Here is a 17538-nt window from a genome sequence, read left to right on the forward strand (position 1 = left end):
TAGCCACATTTTCCCCATTTCCACCCCTTTTCGCCTACCGCAGAGACCGTTCCCTCCGCAACGCCCTGGTTAACTCATCCCTTCCCACCCAAACTGCCCCCTCCCCAGGTACCTTCCCCTGCAACTGCCGAAGATGCAACACCTGTTCCTATGTAAATTATCCAGGTAATATTAAGAATATTAGATATGCTCTTGGACAGAACAGCAACTATCATTTCATACACCAAGCACCTCTTTCATTCTTCTCAATCTAAAATAATGACTTATCAATTCTATGTCAAATGGCAAAAGTCAAATTAATTCTTACAATGACTCGGTTACAAAGAGACAAAATTTGTGTTTAACTTGTTAAGCTCTTGTCACTACCCAAACTTCTGAGCCAACTGGTGCTCTGGAAGAACAAATAGTTTGACTCTTTACTGGTCTTCCATGCATTAAAATAGAACGTACATTTTAAAGAAAAAAGAAAAAACCCCACAAATTCCAAAATATTTCTCTAATTGTCTCGATAAGAATTCAGCATCTCTTATTGTAACCTAAAATATTTGGATCGCATGCAAGTAAAATTCCCAGTCGTCATTGTTATACATGGGTTCCCAAGGCTTGTATCATACAATTCTGCTAACATGAAAATTGTTGGCAATGATCTAAATTGTCAAAGTTTCACCCACACTAGTTTGATTTTGATTTGACTCGCTGTAACTCAATATCAAATACAACCAATGCCGAACTCACCAATGGTGCACTAAAGCTGACGTTTGGGTTGTTTTGTATTTCCCATAATCCTTCATTAAATCCTTTTCTCTTGTTTGGTTTTCCATATTTGTCTTTGTATTTTTCAAAAAGGAAAATATCTTTTGGCCCCAAAAATGCCCTGGACAACCAAAATAAAAGCAGCAATTATCTGACATTTATAAATGTAACATACAAGTTTACAACATTACTTACGAGAAACATGATGCACTAACAGTAAAGATAGGGAAGGAATAAGAGAATCCCGACAAGGTGCTTTCCCATACGCTATAGATTTGAAACAACAATCACAACATCAAAAGGCTTAGAATAGATGCAGAATAGGATATAGATGACCACAAGTTAAAAATAGTCAGTGGGAGAAGGGCCATTTTAAATGGAATGGAAACAGATCAGACTTTGGTTAATCGGAAAGTAAAGCCAGGCAGGCAAACTGAAAATGATCAGTTTGATGTCTGCAGTTTCAGCTGTGGTCTCGATTCATTATAATGAGGGAGAGGGGTAGGGAAAGCAATGTCAAAGCTTCAGAGATGACTGAAAAGATGAACAGAAGAAGATGCTGTTAGAATACACGCACAAACATAAAATGTAGTGAAGGTTTCAAGTTCATAGCTCACTAACCGTGGCAACTCCCAAGTTCATTGCTCACTGAAGGTGGCAGCAAGTAAATAGGATGGCTAGAAAACTGTGAAGTATGCTTGCCTTCATTGGGGCAATGAATATGAGAATCAGGAAGTCATGGTGCAGTTTTATAGAGATTTGGTTCGGCTCCTTATGGAGTATTGCGTGTATTGCAAAATAAAAATGTGGAGGCTTTGGAGAGGGTGCAGTGGAGGTTCGCCAGGATGCCACCTGGATTAGAGGGTTTCAACTACAGGGAGAGGTCAGATAGACTTTGGAAGTTGAGGAAGATTTGAAAGAAGTATATAAAATTATGAGTAGCGTAGATAGGATAAACAGTCAGAAACGTTTTCCAAGGGTGGAAATGCCCAACACCAGAGGGCATAGCTATAATTGAGAGGGGGAAGGTTTAGTGGAGACCTGTGGGGCAAGATGTTTTTCTTGTTTTTTGAGTGGTGGCGGCCTGGAAGTCACCGGCGCTGCGAAGGCATCAGGAGGGGACCCATCGACAGTCATGGAGGTCAGTGCGGCGGTCGTGGAGGTCAGTGCGGTGGTCGTGCAGGTCAGTGCGGCGGTCATGGAGGAAGTCGAGGACGGGCCACGTGGGGGTCGGAGGACGCACTGCCAGAAACAAAGGTGGAACCGGTGTGGGGGAACCACTGTGAGGGAGAGGGGAAGAATGAAGGTGGACCTGGTGTGGCTAACTTTGTCAGCGCCCTTTATGTCGCAATTATTGCATACCTTGGGTGTGCAAGCAAAGAATTTTGCTGTGACTTGTCACATGTGACAATAAAGTATTCATTCTTAAAGCATTTAAGATACTTTTGGATAAACATTTGGAAGTGCAGGGAAAAGATATGGATCAAGTACAGGCAAATGAGATCAGTTTAACTTGACATCATGTTTAGTACAAAAATTGTGGGTGAAAGGGCCCGTTCCTGTGCTGTTGTGTTCTACGTTCGAAGGTTCTGGATGGGGTGAAACTTGAGCAAGTGACAGTATTAGAAAGATTGTCCACCTTAAAGTGGATATATCACATGGTAAACAAGGGATGCATCCTAGATTGCTGTTAAACATTTACAGAATCTAGGGTATTGCCGGAGAACTGGAAAATTGAAAATATGACAACCTTGTTAAAAAGCGTGCAAAGATAAACCCACTCAGTTTAATTTTGGTGGCAGTGAAAGTTCTGAAACTATTCATCAGAATTCGTATTCACTTGGACAATATGGATTTATGAGAGCAACAGCAGGGATGTGATACGAGCAAATTAAGCCTACAAGCTTAATGGAACTTTGAGTGCTGATGAGGAAAATGCAATTGTGCTGCATATACACTTTAAGAAGTTTCGGACAGAGGCACATAATAAGTTTGTCATTAAGACCGAAGGCCTTGAATAAAAGTTCTGTAGCAACATGGAATGAAAACTGACTAAATAACAGGAAATGAAGATTAGTTTTGTAAGACTTCTTCAAAATGGAAGTGCATAGTGGTATTAAGAAAATGTTTATACAATTTACATTAACAATTTGAACTTTGGTGAACGCAGGAAATGGACATAGATTTAACAGCGACTCAAGCCTACTGTGCCATTCAATAAGATTATAGGTGCACAGGGTACAAGTTCCAGATTTGAAGTGAAGGCAAAACTGGGAGATGTGGTGAACTGTGGGGAGGATATCAAGTCCTTAAGGAATACATGGGAGATGAACTTTAATGCCGAGGAATGTAATTTTACGTGAAGAATAAGAATTAGCAATATAAATTAGAGGGTACAATTCTAAAATGGGCACATAAACAGAGTTCTGGAAGTGTTTGTGCACGATTTATTGAAAGTAGCAAGGAAAGTTCAGAATATAGTTGAAACTAAATATACAGTGTCGTGAGCTTTATACAAGGAGTACATGAGTACAAGAACAAGGCAGTCATGATAAACAACAGGCGTACTGGGTCTGATGCCACAATTTAGGAAAAATGCAGATTCTTTGGAATGGGTGCAGAACCGACTTAACAAAGTGATTCCAGGGATGAGGAACTTTAGTTACGTGGACAGACCAGAGAAGCTCAGCTAGTTCTACTTGCAACAAAGGAATTTACGAGGAGATCTGACAATTAACACTTTGAAAGGCAAAGAAACAGTGCCCATTTCCAAAGAGGTCAAGAAGTAGGGAACAGAGAGTGATGGCACAAGAGTCAAAAGCTGGTAAAATAGGTGGCTGGGATCTGGAGTACACAGCCAGTGATACAAGTGGAGGCAGATTCGAATGAAGAAATTAAGAGAGAGCTGGATACATTTCTGAAGAAATATACAAAGTAAAATGGTCAAGTGTGGCAGAGAGAAACTGAATTATTCTTGCACAATGCCAGTATACAGTCTCAACCGGTCAAAATAGATAGAGCTCTTAATGATAGCGGAGTCAGGGGGTTTGTGGATAAGGCAGGAACAGGGTACTGTGGATGATCAGCCATGATCACATTGAATGGCGGTGCTGGCTCGAAGGGCTGAATGGTCTACTCCTGCACCTATTGTCTATAAAATACATAATTCCATATCATGGCCATTTTGTGGTTTTGCTTAGTTTGGTTAAAATTTTAAAAAACATGCAAGATTCAAAATAATTGTCAGCACTATTTCAGCAACTATACTTTTAACAATGGTTCAATAACACTGCGCATTTTGACACATACTTGATGTTATAATATACTCTATAGCATTGTCAATAATTTCTATGAACATTTTAGAATTTGCACTGACTCTGACTAGAACACCTTTGGCGCCAAAATAAGGGAATGTTATTGTTAATATTTGGCAAAACAAAAGAGTACTTCCGCTAGTACTTTCTCTCTGCCACACTTGACCATTTTGCTTTGTATATTTCTTCAGAAATGTATCCAGCTCTCTCTTAATTGCTTCATTCGAATCTGCCTCCACTTGTATCACTGGCTGTGTACTCCAGATCCCACCCACCTATTTTATTTATTATAAAATTATTTGTCAACGTTTGACGAAATCCAGGTTAGTCGGGAAGTGGTGTTTGGTAAATTAAATGGATTAAAGGCAGATAAATCCCCAGGGCCAGATAGGCTGCATCCCAGAGTACTTAAGGAAGTAGCCCCAGAAATAGTGGATGCATTAGCGATAATTTTTCAAAACTCTTTAGATTCTGGAGTAGTTCCTGAGGATTAGAGGGTAGCTAATGTAACCCCACTTTTTAAAAAGGGAGGGAGAGAGAAAAAGGGGAATTATAGACCAGTTAGCCTAACATCGGTAGTGGGGAAAATGCTAGTCAGTTATTAAAGATGTGATAGCATCACATTTGTAAAGTGGTGAAATCATCGGACAAAGTCAGAATGGATTTATGAAAGGCAAATCATGTCTGACGAATCTTATAGAATTTTTCGAGGATGTAACTAGTAGAGTGGATAAGGGAGAACCAGTCGATGTGTTATATCTGGACTTTCAGAAGGCCTTCGACAAGGTCCCACATAGGAGATTGGTATACAAACTTAAAGCACACGGTATTGGGGGTTCAGTGTTGAGGTGGATAGAGAATTGGTTGGGGGACAGGAAGCAAAGAGTAGGAATAAACGGGTCCTTTTCGGAATGGCAGGCAGTGGCTAGTGGGGTACCGCAAGGCTCAGTGCTGGGACCCCAGTTATTTACAATATATATTAATGATTTGGACGAGGGAATTGAATGCAACATCTCTAAGTTTGCGGATGACACGAAGCTGGGTGGCAGTGTTAGCTGTGAGGAGGATGCTAGGAGGTTGCAGAGTGACTTGGATAGATTAGGCGAGTGGGCAAATGCATGGCAGATGCAATATAATGTGGATAAATGTGAGGTTATCCACTTTGGCGGCAAGAACAGGAAAGCAGAGTATTACCTGAATGGTGGCCAATTAGGAAAAGGGGAGATGCAACGTGTCATGGTGTACCAGTCATTGAAAGCAAGCATGCAGGTGCAGCAGGCAGTGAAGAAAGCGAATGGTATGTTAGCATTCACAGCAAGAGGATTTGAGTATAGGAGCAGGGAGGTTCTGCTGCAGTTGTACAGGGCCTTGGTGAGACCGCACCTGGAGTATTGTGTAGTTTTGGTCTCCTAATCTGAGGAAAGACATTCTAGCCTTAGAGGGAGTACAGAGAAGGTTCACCAGATTGATCCCTGGGATGGCAGGACTTTCATATGAAGAAAGACTGGATAGACTAGGCTTATACTCGCTGGAATTTAGAAGACTGAGGGGGGATCTTATAGAAACATATAAAATTCTTAAGGGGTTGGAGAGGCTAGACGCGGGAAGATTGTTCCCGATGTTGGGGAAGTCCAGAACCAGGGGTCACAGCTTAAGGATAAGGGGGAAGTCTTTTAGGACCGAGATGAGAAAACATTTCGTCACACAGAGAGTGGTGAGTCTGTGGAATTCTCTGCCACAGAAGTTAGTTGAGGCCAGTTCATTGGCTGTATTTAAGAGGGAGTTAGATGTGGCCCTTGTGGCTAAAGGGATCAGGGGGTATGGAGAGAAGGCAGGTACAGCTGGATGATCAGCCATGATCATATTGAATGGCGGTGCAGGCTCGAAGGGCCGAATGGCCTACTCCTGCACCTATTTTCTATGTCTATGTTTCTATAAAGAAAAGGCAGAAATACATACGTTTCGTGAGTACCATAGAAGAAAATTGGGTATTTATTTGATGGTGGTTTCACTGCTCCCTCTGCAACATCATCAATCTGAAACAATATGTAATTAAATGACTTTATGGTTATGATTAAGTCACAAGTACAAGATATAATTTTGATATAACTTCCATTTTCGCTGTCTTCGCCGTATCCTGGGAGTTTCTTGGCAGGACAAAATCACCAACGAATCTGTCCTCTCCCTAACCAACATGGCTAGCATTCCTGCTATCCTCAAGTAGAAGCACCTCCGCTGGCTTGGACATATATTCACAGGATGGACAATGGGCATATCCCCAAAGACGTGCTTTATGGGGAGGTTGCCAATGCTCGGAGACCAATAGGAAGACAAAAGCTCCGCTACAAGGACACAATTAAAAGGGTTATGACAAGCTTCATTATCGACATTGACAACTGGGGCGCGGCTGCTGAGGAACGTGGCAGGTGGTGGAAGGACCGCCAGGCAGGCATGAAACAACACGGCAGCATTTGGTTCAAGGCCCTGAAGCACAAGCGCCAACGCCACAATATGGTCAAAGACTGCAGCCACGGACTCCCCAGAACAACGACCAGAGATGACCTTGCCCGTGGAAGGATCTGCTTGTCACAGATAGGCCTAGTCAGTCACACAAGGAAATGTAACCACAGATGAAAAATCAGCCCCGCCAAGCAGGACAACGCCAAGCCGCACCATCATCTCCCGCAGATGGACGGATGCCAGAGAGAGAAAAGATATAATAGACACCAATTTTCAAATGACATTTTTCTACAAAGTATGTAGCAAGTAACATTTATGCCACACTTTACAGCTCCAAATATGCAGAAGCTAATCACTGCCTCTTAATATTCAATCACATTACTTTCTTTGAACATGCTAGAGGTCACCATTCATAAGAAACTCTTCTGGGCAACATAATAAAAATTGCATAGGAAAAAACTGCAGACGCTGGTTTAAATCGAAGGTAAACACAAAATGCTGGAGTAACTCAGCAGGTCAGGCAGCATCTCTGGAGAGAAGGATGGGTGACAGTCTGAAGAAGAGTTAACCCGAAACGTCACCCATTCCTTCTCTCCCGAAATGCTGCCTGACCTGCTGAGTTACTCCAGCATTTTGTGTCTACAATAAAAATTGCTTCTAGATGAACAAAGCACATCTTGGGTAATTAGCAATGAGTGATTTATAGAACATGCATAGAAAAGTACAGCACAGGAACAGGCCCTTCGGTCTATAATAACTGTGCTCGACATCATGGCAAGTTAAACTGATCTCCTCCACCTGCACACAATCCATATCCCTCCATTCCTGCATATCCATGTGCCATCTAAAAGCCTCTTAACACCACCAGTATATCTGCTTCCATCACCACACCTGGCAGACCATTCCAGGCACACATCACTCTGTGTAAAAATAAATCGGCCCGCATGTCTCCTTTAAAAACATTCCCCCTCTGACCTTAAATGATATGCCCTCTAGTTGTCATTTCCACCTGGGAAAAAAGCTTTGACCGTCTACCCTATCTATGCCTCTCATGATTTTATATACTTCTATCAGGTCTCCTTTTAACCACTGCCACTCCAGAGAAAATCATTCAATTTTCAAGAGCCATGAGTAATAAGTTTTTAAATTGTTATACATATCGACAACGGAACAATGAAATTCTTACTTGCAGCAGCATAACAGGCCTGTAAATGCAATGTACAGAAATTATATATAATAAATAAATAAATAATAAATTAATAACCACAATACTGCTTCAAAAATCCAGAAATTCTTTGTGGAACCAAAGATAGTCCATAGAATCTCATAGCTGCACATAGTGTTTTATGTGCCCAAGAGCCTGATGGTTGTTGGGAAGAAGCTATTCTTGAACCTGGTGGTCACAGCTTCCCAATGGTCTGAGTGAAATGAGAGTGTGGCCAGGATGATGTAGGTCTCCGACTATTTTAGTTGCCTTTTTGAGGCAGGGGCTCCTATACACCTTTTGATGGTGGCAAGGGTTAGTACCCATGATAGATCAAGCCGTATCTAGCATTCTACAATCTGCTTTGCTCCTGGGTGTTCAAGTTGCTAAGCCAGGCCACGATACAACCAGTTAATATGCTCCCTCCTGTACACCTGTAGAGGTCAAGAGAGTCACAAAAAGCTGGAATAACTCAGCAGGACAGGCAGCATCTCCTGAGAGAAGGAATGGGAGATGTTTCGGGTCGAGACCCTTTCTTTAAGAGTATTCATTGACATACAGAATCTCATAAATCTTCAAAGGAAAGAGTTATTCTTTGCAGTTGCATCAATGTGTAGCCCAGGGCAGGTCTTCAGAGATACGCACGCCCAGAAAGTTGTTGACTCTCTTCACCTCCAACTCGTCGATTAACGCAGATTTGTGGATCCTTGGTCTTCCCCTTCTGAAGTGAACAAACAGTTTCTTGCTCTTGCTGATATTGAGAGCAAGGATGTTGGTACCATTGAATCAGAATATTCTCGCACCGTTCATTCCGTTTTTTCAATTGCCCTCTTATGCTCTGACTTATCATTACCAGTTATTCACCCATCATCTGTGGTATTGTCAGCAAATGTAAAGATGACATGGATCTGTGTCTGGCTACAGAAGAGTCTTGACCCAAAACGTCATCCAGTCCTTCTCTCCAGAGATGCTGCCTGTCCTGCTGAGTTACTCCAGCTTTTTGTGTCTATCTTCAGTTTAAACCAGCATCTGCAGTTCCTTCTTACACACCACCTTAACAATTGGATCAGTGTGCTGGGCCCAGGAAAGGTCATCCGAGATAATGACACACAGGAATTTGAAGCTGCTATGTCTCTCCCCCACTGACCCACTAATAAAAACTGTCGCTTGGTCTCCCGCCTTCCCTGCTCTAAAGTCAACAATTAGTTCCTTGATCTTGATGACAGTGAACAAGAGATTGTTCTTGCAGTCCCACTCGACCTTTCTCTTCCAAAGTTAAAGTCTCGAAGGTTCAAGTCAAACGATCCCAGGTGGTACAAGAAATTCATTTATGACCTTCACAAAGCCATCAAAGAAATTTCGGACCAAGCTAGAACCCCAGGATAACTGAACAGCCACCCATTGATTGTGGCTTGCATGCTATAATGGTTTACAATGTGAAGTCGGACAATATTGCTGGCAACGTGTTCCTCTCCAACAACATCAAATGCATTCTAGACTTGCTTTGAACAGAAGGTCAATAGAATGGTGTCAACTATCACAACAGCTTCAGATGAGCTTGTCTCCACGGTCACTGTTGCAGATGTCATATTTTCCTTCCTAAGATTGAACTCGTGAAAATCAATTGGCCCAAATGGAGACCCTTGCCATTGACCAGCTGGCAGGAGTATTCATGGACATCTTTAACCCTTTTCCCTACTCCACTAAGATTCCCACCTTCTTTAAGATGACCATTATTATCCCAATGCCAAAGAAAAGCAATGTAGTGTCTTAATAACTATCATTCAGTGGCTCCAACATTCACCATCATGAAGTGCTTCTAGAGGCTGATCATGAGATACACTAACTCCAGCCTCAAAGCAAACCTTGATCGAATGCAGTTTGCCTACCGACACAAGTTCACCGCAGACACAATATCCCTTGAACCTACACACAATCGCTGGAACATTTGGTAACCTAGGTCAGACTCCTATTTATTGACTATAGCTCTGTCTTCAACACCACAATCCCAACCAAACTCATCTCCAAACTCCTGGACCTAGGAGTCAGCACTCCCTCCGCCTCTGGATCCTCAAATTCCTGACCATAGACCACAATCAGTGAGGATAGGTGACAAAATATCCTCCACGATAATTCTTAACAACAATGCATTTGCAGTCCCTTATTCTACATGTACGACTTTGCGTCCAAATTCTGCTCCAACTCCATTTAATGATTCAATTGTACTTTATTACCACATGTTACTAGGTACAGTGAGATTCTTTACTTGCATGCAGTTCAGTAAAAAAATCTTACTATACATAAGCACAATCATATTTAAGTACTAGTGTAGGAGTCACCACATTTCCACCAGCAAGGCCAAGAGCATTGACGGGTACTAATGGTGGACTTCAAGATAATTCTGACGTTCTGGATACATGGTTCCTGCTGATTGGGAATCAGTAGGTTGAATGCGGTGCTGTCCAAGAAGAATTGTGTTTAGATTTTTGACAATAACTTTCATGTGACATTTTAGTTGCTGTTGTTTTACCATAGCAGAATAACTTAGTCTGTCATCAATAACCATCATGGTAACTACGGTGAAGACATCTTTGAGGTTCCTCACTCAAATGATGAAAGAATCCAACAGCTTCCAGTGCCTAGATTGGTGGTATTCCCAAGAGTCTTGTTCTCATCTCCCATGATACAATATGTTGCTTATTATAAAACCATGCTCCAAACCTTTTGTCAGCAAGACAATTCCATTAGATGTAGTTTTGCCTCCTCCCTGCTTGCTGAACGGAATACTCATGTTGCCTTTTCCAACACAAGAACAGAGGTTCGGGGCAAATCCAGAATCAAGAGTGTTTTATTGTCATATGTCCCAAAACAGAACAATGAAATTCTTACTTGCAGCAAGCAGCACAACAGATAATATACACATAGTACTCTGTAGACACTCTAATAAACAGCAACAAAGTTTAGCATCTAAAATAACAAACAATAATAGTGCTAAGATAAAAATCAATAAAAATAATGCACCCCCCAGCTATATCTTCTTCATTTAAGCAGCTTTCAGATAGGCACATGGAAATGCAGGGAATGGAGGGATATGGATCACTTGCAAGCAGACGAGATCAGTTCAGCCTCGATAGAGTGAATGTGGTGAGGATGTTTCCACCAGTGGGAGAGTCTAGGATCAGAGGCCATAGCCTCAGAATGAAAGATGAGATGGAATTTCTTAGTCAGTGGGTAGTGAATCTGTGGAATTCATTGCCACAGACAGCTGTGGAGGCCAAGTCAGTGGACATTTTTACGGCAAGATTGGCGGATTCTTAATTAGTAAGGGTGTCAGGGTTTATGGGGCAAAGGTAGGAGAATGGGGTTGTGAGAGAAAAATAGATCAGCCATGATTGAATGGCAAAGAAGACTTAACGGGTCGAATGGCCTAATTCTGCTGCTGGAATTTATAAAGTTCAGCTAAGCTTCATGTTCGTCATAAAACATTGTGGCCGAAGAGACTGTTCCTGGGTGCTCGATGTTGCCATGCTGCAACCAGTCAATATTACACAGACATAGAAAGTAGGTGCAGGAGTAGGCCATTCAGCCCCACAAGCCAGCACTGCCATTCAACATGATCATGGCTGATTATCCAAAATCATTGCCCTGTTCCTGCTTTCCCCCCATATCCCTCGATTCCGTTAGCCCAAAGAGCTATATCTAACTCTCTCTTGAACACATCCAGTGAATTGGCCTCTACCACAATTCTGTCATAGAAATATAGAAAAATAGGTGTAGGAGTAGGCCATTTGGCCCTTTGAGCCAGCACCACCATTCAATATGATCATGGCTGATCATTTAAAATCAGTACCCCATTCGTGCTTTTCCCCCCATATCCCTTGATTCCTTTAGTCCTAAGAGCTAAATCTAACGCTCTTGAAAACATCCAGTAAAATGGCCTCCACTGCCTTCTGTGGCAGAGAATTCCAGATTCACCACTCTCTGGATGAAAACGTTTTTACTCATCTCAGTCCTAAATGGCCTACCCCTTATTCTTAAACTATGATCCCTGTTTCTGGACCCCTCCAACATCGGGAACATTTTTCCTGCATCTAGTCTGTCCAATCCCTTAAGAATTGTATATGTTTCTATAAGATCCCCTCCCATCCTTCTAAATTCCAGTGAATACAAGCCCAGTCAACCCATTCTTTCATCATATGTCAGTCCTGCCATCCCAGGAATGAACCTGGTGAACCTATGCTGCACGCCCTCAATAGCAATAACGTCCTTCTGCAGATTAGGAGACCAAAATTGCACACAATACTCCAGGTGCAGTCTCACCAGGGCCTTGTACAACTGTAGTAGGATCACCTTGCTCCTAAACTCAAATCCTCTCACAATGAAGGCCAACATGCCTTTAGATTTCTACACTTCCTACTGTACCTGCATGCTTACTTTTAGTGACTGATGTACAAGCACCCAGGTCTCGTTACACCTCCGCTTTTCCAAAACTGACACCATTCAGATAATAAACTGCCTTCCTGTTCTTTCCACCAAAGTGGATAACCTCACATTTATCCACATCATACTGCATCTGCCATGCAACCGCTCACTTACCCAACCAAGCCAAGTCACCCTGCAGCCTCATAGCATCAGCCTTGCAACTCACACTGCCACCCAGCGTTGTGTCATCCACAAACTTGAAGATGTTTGAATGTTGATGAAGACTGGGATGTGGATCCTCAGCCTTCCTCTTCTAAAGTCAACTACCAATTCCTTGATTTTACTGACGTTGCGTGCAAGGTTTTTCTGGCACCACTCGGTCAATCTCCCACCTGCATTCTGACTTACAATCATCTGCAATTTGTCCATCAATCTCTATGGTTCACCTTCAAAAATCATCAATAAACTCCAATACATCCAGAACTCCGCTGCCCGTCTACTCACCCAATCCCCGACCCATGACCATATCACCCCCGTCCTTTACAAGCTCCACTGGCTCCCCATCCCCCAGAGAATCCAGTACAAAATCCTCCTCATGACCTACAAAGCCCTCCATAACCTGGCCCCATCCTACCTGACTGACCTCCTCCACAGACACACTCCCACCCTCCGCTCTGCTGCTGCTAACCTCCTGTCCCCCCCCCCCCATCCGGACCAAACTCAGATCCTGGGGGGACAGGGCTTTCTCCATCGCTGCGCCCACCCTCTGGAACTCACTACCTCAAACCATCAGAGACTCCTCCTCACTCACCACATTCAAAACATCACTGATGTCTCACCTGTTCAACACTGCCTGTCGCTTCACCTTATTCTTCCTTTTCTGTTCGTTTATTTATTTATTTTTATGTCTTATTTATCCTGTAAAGCGTCTTTGAGTGTCTAGAAAAGCGCTATACAAATGTAATGTATTATTATTATTATTATTAATGATAGTGTCGTCAGCGAATTTGAAAATAGAGTTGGAACCAACATCACTTCCATAGGATAGCAGGGTGAATTTCCACAGAACTGCAAATTGAATGCTAACCTACATTACATTCCAAAATTTCTGTAGTGGAGTTTGAATCTACAATCCACAAGTCTGGAGGAAAGGTGAGAGTGATGGTTCAAGGCCATATTATTGATATGTAGTGGATAAAAGTTACTAATTGATGATCTGTTAATGGTCTCTGTAGAATTCAGTGACAAATACCTTAAGAAATATAACCAGAACAGTTTCTGCAGGTAACGTATGGTCCACCTATGATGCAGCTGCACGGCAGGTCGCTTCATGTACACAACCCCCTCGCCGCACGGCACCGTGGGACATGTAGTCCTCTGCCCGCGTCAGGTCACGGACGCTGCTCACGCGTAAACTACAACTCCCACAATGCACCGGACAAGCAGGCATGCGTAGAGCCGTACATCCAGAAGCATCCACACTGTACAACACATATCCGTCCCCACACAAAAAAACTTTCAGTCAAAAACCTCACTGTATTGCAGTTTAAACGATAATATTCATTTCATAAGGAAAGTTCCTGCAAAGAAAATAACAACCCCACAGGCCTCTAGTTTTCTCCCCTCCTCAGTAATTACAAAAGAACTGACTACCTGAGACAGAAATTCAAAACGAGAATAAGCGAGCCGATTTACCTCACATGGGTTCGAGGGCCATGGATGAAAGTTAAAAGTTTTGATTTGGTTTTATTTTTCTCCCGCTGTCAGACTCTCCTCCCGCCAAAGTACATCAGACAGCGCGATACTCACCCGGGCCGGCCAGTGGGGATATCCCTTCATTTTAGCAAAAACCAGATCTCCTGCTTTGAAATTGTGAGGCATTCTCTGTTCGATGTGGCTATCTTCAGGCAATTGTAAACGGGCGGTGTGGGAGCGGGGCGCCGAGCAACCGCACACTGTCGTGGGGTCGGGGCTGTGGGCCGGGCGCTGTGGTCCGGGTCGGGGGCCGTGAGGCAGGCGCTGTGGGCCGGGTCCGGCGCCGTGAGGCAGGCGCTGTGGGCCGGGTCCGGCGCCGTGAGGCGGGCGCTGTGGTCCGGGGCCGTGAGGCGGGCGCTGTGGGCCGGGCTGTCGGCGTTCCGGACGCGCTGAGGGGACGCGGCGCAGCCCAACCTGCTGCCAGCAGTCCCGCCCTCCTCGCCTTCCTATTGGCTCCTGGCGCGGAACGTGCTGCAGCTCCGGGCTCTGATTGGGCAATGTGGATGCCCATCATGTGACCTCACGCCAGCACAGTGTGAGGCGCAGAAAGGGCGGGGCGCTGCACTGGAGGATGAGCCATGTTGCGCTACCCCCCCCAGCGCTGCCCCCCCCTGCATCTTCCCCCCTTGCACCTCCCCCCCCCTTGCACCTCCCCCCCCCTTACACCTCCTCCCCCCCTTGCACCTCCCCCCCCCTTGCACCTCCCCCCCCTTGCACCTCCCCCCCTGCACCTCCCCCCCCCTTGCACCTCCCCCCCCCCTTGCACCTCCCCCCCCCCCTTGCACCTCCCCCCCCCCCCCCACTGGCCCCGCTCCTCACGCTTCATCAATGATGCTGCTGCTCACAGGAGACCACATGGTCATGTTGTGGATGTCTAGGAATCCAATAATTGAAACAAGTTATATACGAGTTATCATTTGCAAATGTGCGCTTCTAACCATTTCCCATACCACAAGTGGGGCAAGGAATACAGTCCGATTCTTGACTCGACAAACATGACAGCTCTACCTATGTGTTCTTTACGCGTGGGCCTCAAGCACCTAAATAGAAGAAATACAAGCAGAAATAGGCCGTCCAGTCCTTTAAGTCTGTATTGCCTTTTAATTTATTGTTGATATATTGCGCATTAATTGCACTTTCCAGCCTGATCCCCATATTCCTTGATTGCCCCAGTATGAGAAAAAATAGCTATCAATTATTCTTGATGAGAGTCGAGGACTGGACATCCGCAGACAACCCTTATGGGAAGATAATTCATTTCTGAGTTAAGGGCATAACGGCAAGGTAGGCGTTCAATGCCTGTTCCCTAAATGACTTTGAAAAAAGGACTGTTTGCTGCCTTGAACCACTGCAGTCCTGGTGCTATTGAGTAGGGAGCTCCAGATAGAATTTAGACCCAATAACTATAAAATACCTATGATATATTTCCAAATCAGGACAATGGACACTTGGAGTGGAACCTGCAACTGGACGTTCCATGTACCTACTGCATTTACTCTTAGCGATGGAGGTTTGGGAAGTGTCTGAGGAGAAGCCTGGTGAGTAAGGCTGGTGAATCTGTGGAATTCATTGCCGCAGAACACTGTGGAGGCCAAGTCAATTGATATTTTTAAGGCAGAGATAGATAGATTTTTGATTAGTACGGGTGTCAGGGGTTATGAGAAGGCAGGAGAATGGGGTTCAGAGGGGAAGATAGATCAGCCATGATTGAATGGAGGAGAAGACTTGTTGGGCAGAATGGCCTAATTTTGCTGCTATCTCTTTTGAACTGCGGTGCAATTTGTAAATAGCTCAAAAAAGTGGCCATTGAGTGCTGTTGGTGGAAAAATTAATATTAAGGGTGGTGGATGGGGTTTCAATCAAATAAGCTGGTTTGTCTGGATGGTCCTCTTGAACGTTGTTACTCATCCAAGTAAGTGGAGTACACATGTTCTCTTTCACATTTTGGCACGAATTGTACACTCCCTTATCCTGAGACAATTTCTCAAGTCAATTACCAGTATATTATTTTAAAAGCAATTTATTTTTCTATTCAAAGGTAGACACAAAATGCTGGAGTAACTCAGCGGGTCAGGCAGCATCTCTGGAGAAAAGGAATGGGTGATGTTTCGGGTCAAGACCCTTCTTCAGACCCTTCAGTCTGGACACTGGAACTTTCCCTGATTTCCCACATCCTGCAGGAGGGGCAAACCAGTGCCGTAACTAACATCCCTACTGCACTAAGATCAAATAAGAGTTATAAAAAAAGACCTTACCTTATCTTGCCGTTATCCTCTGTTCACCCTTCTCGCTGCAGCTAAAGCTTCAGCATTTACCCTCACTCGCAACACTTACACCTCAATATTGTCTATTGTCTATATGCCAAAAAGTAACGATGATACAGTTGTACAGTTGGATGATCAGCCATGATCATATTGAATGGCGGTGCAGGCTCGAAGGGCCGAATGGCCTACTCCTGCACCTATTTTCTATGTTTCTATGTTTCAATACACAGTCTCTCCCAAATGGCCACTCTGCTACTGCATTACCTCTTTATACATCACAAGGCGCATTCACTCCCGGACACTAACGCTGCTCACTCAACAGTGAAATTAATTTATAAAAGGCAAAGGCAGCTACTAAAAATAATAGCACTGCCACTTAGAGAATTGCTCTCCAACAGAAATGACACTCATTTATGAGAAAACTAAAGCTTAGCATTCTCAAGAAGCTGGTGGCACTGCACGGCATTTCGGAATGGGCATGCAACACCCACTAGAGCGCAGTAATTGGGACTTTAATATCTTGTCCATGGATCAAAGAACAAAAAATGGACAAATTAAGCTCACCTGTGTGTAAAATTACAATGTTGCATTACATGACGGTAAGAACACTTAGGCAGAAAATTAGTTTAACACCTCATCCCAGTGAAAGAATGTTCACTGCAGCACTTCATCGCAATTGCATGGAAGCATCATCTGAGGTTCGGAGATCAAGTTCCGGATTGGTTTCCAAAGTCACTCCTGATTAACATGGAGATGAAGAATATCACCAATCAACACTAAATGCTGGGGTAGCTCAACGGGTCAGGTAGTATCTCTGGAAGACGTGTATCAGTGACGCTTCAGTCTGAAGAAAGGTCTGAAGAAACTCAAAACATCACCTATCCATATCCATCATGCATTGGCAAGACCAAACGTAGACTGGGCGATCATTTCGCTGAACACCTTCGTTCAGTCTGTCTGAACCTACCTGATCTCCCGGTTGCGAAACACTTTAATTCTCCTTCCCATTCCCACACAGACCTTTATGTCCTAGACCTCCTCCATTGTCAGAGTAAGGCTAAATGCAAATTGGAGGAACAGCATCTCATATTTTGCTTGGGGAGCTTGCAGCCTAGTGGTATGAATGTTGATTTCTCTAACTTCAGGTAGTCCCGGTATTCACACTCTCTCTATCCCTCCCCCACCCAAGTCACACTAGCTTCTCATTTTCACCCAACAAATAGTTACCAATGTGTAAGAAGGTACTGCAGGTGCTAGTTTAAACCGCAGATAGACACAAAAACCTGGAGTAATTCTGCGGAACAGGCAGCATCTCTGGAGAGAAGGAATGGGTGATGTTTCAGGTTGAGACCTTCTTCAGCAAATA

The 17538-nt window shown here is 43.8% G+C and overlaps 1 protein-coding gene across 4 annotated transcripts in view; it reads right to left on the reverse strand.

Annotated features, from left to right (window-relative positions):
• The window catches only part of hdgfl2 (HDGF like 2), a 66301-nt gene extending 51980 nt beyond the window's left edge, over nucleotides 1-14321 (reverse strand). For all 4 annotated transcript variants that reach the window (XM_078423556.1, XM_078423558.1, XM_078423557.1 and 1 more), the window contains exons 1-3: nucleotides 13963-14321; nucleotides 6027-6103; nucleotides 736-874 (exon numbers count right to left, since the gene is read on the reverse strand). In XM_078423556.1, coding sequence (XP_078279682.1) covers nucleotides 736-874; nucleotides 6027-6103; nucleotides 13963-14034 — 288 coding nt within the window. In that variant the 5' untranslated portion in view covers nucleotides 14035-14321. The remainder of the gene's footprint in view (nucleotides 1-735; nucleotides 875-6026; nucleotides 6104-13962) is intronic.
• Nucleotides 14322-17538: the final 3217 nt, after the last annotated feature.

Source organism: Rhinoraja longicauda, chromosome 28 (assembly GCF_053455715.1).
Source record: "Rhinoraja longicauda isolate Sanriku21f chromosome 28, sRhiLon1.1, whole genome shotgun sequence".
NCBI lineage: Eukaryota > Metazoa > Chordata > Chondrichthyes > Rajiformes > Arhynchobatidae > Rhinoraja > Rhinoraja longicauda.